This window comes from Triticum dicoccoides, chromosome 5B (genome assembly GCF_002162155.2).
Source record: "Triticum dicoccoides isolate Atlit2015 ecotype Zavitan chromosome 5B, WEW_v2.0, whole genome shotgun sequence".
In the NCBI taxonomy this organism is placed as follows: domain Eukaryota; kingdom Viridiplantae; phylum Streptophyta; class Magnoliopsida; order Poales; family Poaceae; genus Triticum; species Triticum dicoccoides.
In genome coordinates this window covers 509,728,849-509,731,153 of record NC_041389.1, presented here as the reverse complement: position 1 = coordinate 509,731,153, position 2,305 = coordinate 509,728,849, and the positions used below count along the sequence as shown (strand labels likewise).

Here is a 2,305-nt window from a genome sequence, read left to right as displayed (position 1 = left end):
ATGTGCTGGCCGTATATATATACTGTTCGTAGATGTTTCGGTTCTATGTACTGTACGTGCTCACAGGCTTATGTTTCGGTATGAGATGCATACCGTATTTGCCATGTTTACTGTTTATTCGTAGATTAGATTAGTTGGAGCACGCGTTTCAAAGTTCAAGTCTCTTGACTCATGGACAAAGTTACATTTTTTTTTTGAGTGCTGATGGACAAAGTTACATGAAATGAAAGAACGTTCCCACGACTTGGAAACCGGATGAGAAGGTTCCGAAAACCGTGTTAAATGGGCTGGAAACAAGGGGCTGCCGCCGGTATTGTCGGCCCACAGGAAGCGGCTATCCTCTTCGGCCAAAAAAAAAAAACTGCAAGCAAAGCGCAAGAACCGAACACGAACACGAGTCAAATGTGTCGTACTGTTCTAGTACCGTGTACTCGGTGAAGCACGACGGCAAATAACGCTACAGGCGAGTGAAAAACGGCGGCTCTGCTCCTGCTCCTCGGGGCTCAAGCTCAACAGAGCAGCCGTCGAGTTGAAAGCGGTCGTCTCGTCACGGCCTGCTGTACATATGCCGGCGGCAGCGAGGCTCGATCATGCCGTGTGTCAAGGCATGCACCACGAACGTCAGAGCGTGTCTTTTTTATCTCGGAGCATTGCTACACAGACGATGTTTGCCGTCCGAAGTTGGCACGACATGGCGTATCGCACCATCCATTGACAAGTCTGAACAGCCGTAGGCGCTAAGATTAGCTATCGTGCAGGTGTCGTTCAGAAAAAATTGTCCGTGAAGTAGTTTCGTTTATCTTATACTGTGGTGGTCTGGTGGGTGGGTGTGTTTTTCTGCTCTAAAACGTCAGAGTTGGGGGGCTCCCACAAGTCTGCCCGGCACGCGGATCATTGATAGTACTTGCTCAATCTGCAACACCTTCGAGCCAGAAAGAAACAACAGTCTCATTAGTGCAACACGGAGTGGATTAAACATTCCTCTATTTACATGGAAAACTTGTGCGATTACATTGGGGCATCCACCACAGTTGCCAATTGAAAACTGAACACAAGGTTACTTCACACGGACGGAGAACTTGTAAAAGTTACGTTGAGGCATTTTACCAGAGCTAAAAATGAATTCAACAGAACAGAAGGGAAAATATTGACTCTGTTTTCAGCAACTGACACGAGCACGGTACAATCAGAGCCCAAGAGGGCCCGGGTAGTAGCTGTCCTCGAAGCTCCATAGCTCGGCCGGCGCCTCCTCGGCGGCAGGGGCGGCCGCGGCCCCGCCCTCCATGTAGGGGACCCCGAGGAAGCTCATGTAGTTCTCGTACGCCATCAGCTCCTCGGAGAGCGCCTTCACCTCCTCGCAGGAGCACGCCGCGGGCTCCAACCCCTCCCCCTCCTCCTCCTTCTTGGGGGATGGGAGCACGGCCGCCGGCGGAGCAGCCGCCATCGTGCACGAGGCCTCGTGCGCGGGCGCGCTGACGAGGATTTCGTTGGGGAAGTTGACCTTGGCCTTGGCGCCCCTGATGCGGCGCGCGGCGCGGTCGTAGGCGCGCGCGGCGGCCTCGGCGGTGGGGTAGGTGCCGAGCCAGACGCGGACGCCCTTGACGGGGTCGCGGATCTCCGCCGCCCACTTCCCCCACGGCCGCTGCCGGATGCCGCGGTACTGGTTCGTCCGCCCCCGCTTCGCGCGCGGCGCTGCAACCAGAACAACGAGTTTTACTCCTGCACACGGACGCCGTTGCCAAAGGGAATATTTGTGAGGTGAGGGCGCACGTAGTTTACCTTTGTCGGGGGCGGCGCTGTAGGCGTCGGAATGGTCGGCGTCGGGCCAGAAGTCGGCGGTGGACACCCGGCGGCGGTGCGCCGGGATGTAGTCGTAGATGATGGCGCCGCCGCACATGGATGGACGGCGACCTCGGGTGCCTTTTTAGGTGGCGGGAAAGGCTAACTGGAGAAGGCTCGATGGATGGATCGATCCAAGGCGGAGTGGAAACAAGGGGAGGAAGGCTGCAGGTGGGACTGAGAGTTTTCAGCGGCGGACAGACGTTGGATTTGGATTTGGGTTGGACGGTATGAGGTTACCACCACTGAGTTTATATACAGGTCGGCATTGTGGGGGCCAGCCACCAGGGAATGGATCAAAGGACCGAATACTCGCTGGACGGAGGCGACACATCGTTTTCTCTTATTTGAACGGAGGCCGCACATCGTTTCTTTGCCGCCGTTTAGCCGAAACCTGAGGCGGCTCCTTTTTCTAATTCTTGGAGCAGACGAAAATGGATACCGCTGCACGCCGCAACGACTGATC

General features: G+C 55.6%; 1 protein-coding gene across 1 annotated transcript; it reads right to left on the bottom strand.

Annotated features, from left to right (window-relative positions):
• Nucleotides 1–951: 951 nt before the first annotated feature.
• On the bottom strand, nt 952–2,054 carry LOC119311220 (ethylene-responsive transcription factor ERF071-like). The gene is made up of 2 exons (XM_037586858.1): nt 1,780–2,054; nt 952–1,692 (listed from the first exon to the last, which is right to left on the bottom strand). Exons 1-2 carry the CDS (start codon nt 1,895–1,897, stop codon nt 1,187–1,189), a joined length of 624 nt encoding a protein of 207 aa, XP_037442755.1. The 5' UTR covers nt 1,898–2,054; the 3' UTR covers nt 952–1,186.
• Nucleotides 2,055–2,305: the final 251 nt, after the last annotated feature.

Excerpts from the sequence above, each read along its gene's own strand:
- LOC119311220 (XM_037586858.1), bottom strand. The coding sequence starts at position 1,897 with ATGTGCGGCGGCGCCATCATCTACGACTACATCCCGGCGCACCGCCGC. Across the intron at positions 1,693-1,779 it reads CAGCGCCGCCCCCGACAAAG|CGCCGCGCGCGAAGCGGGGG; the intron begins GTAAACTACGTG and ends TTCTGGTTGCAG.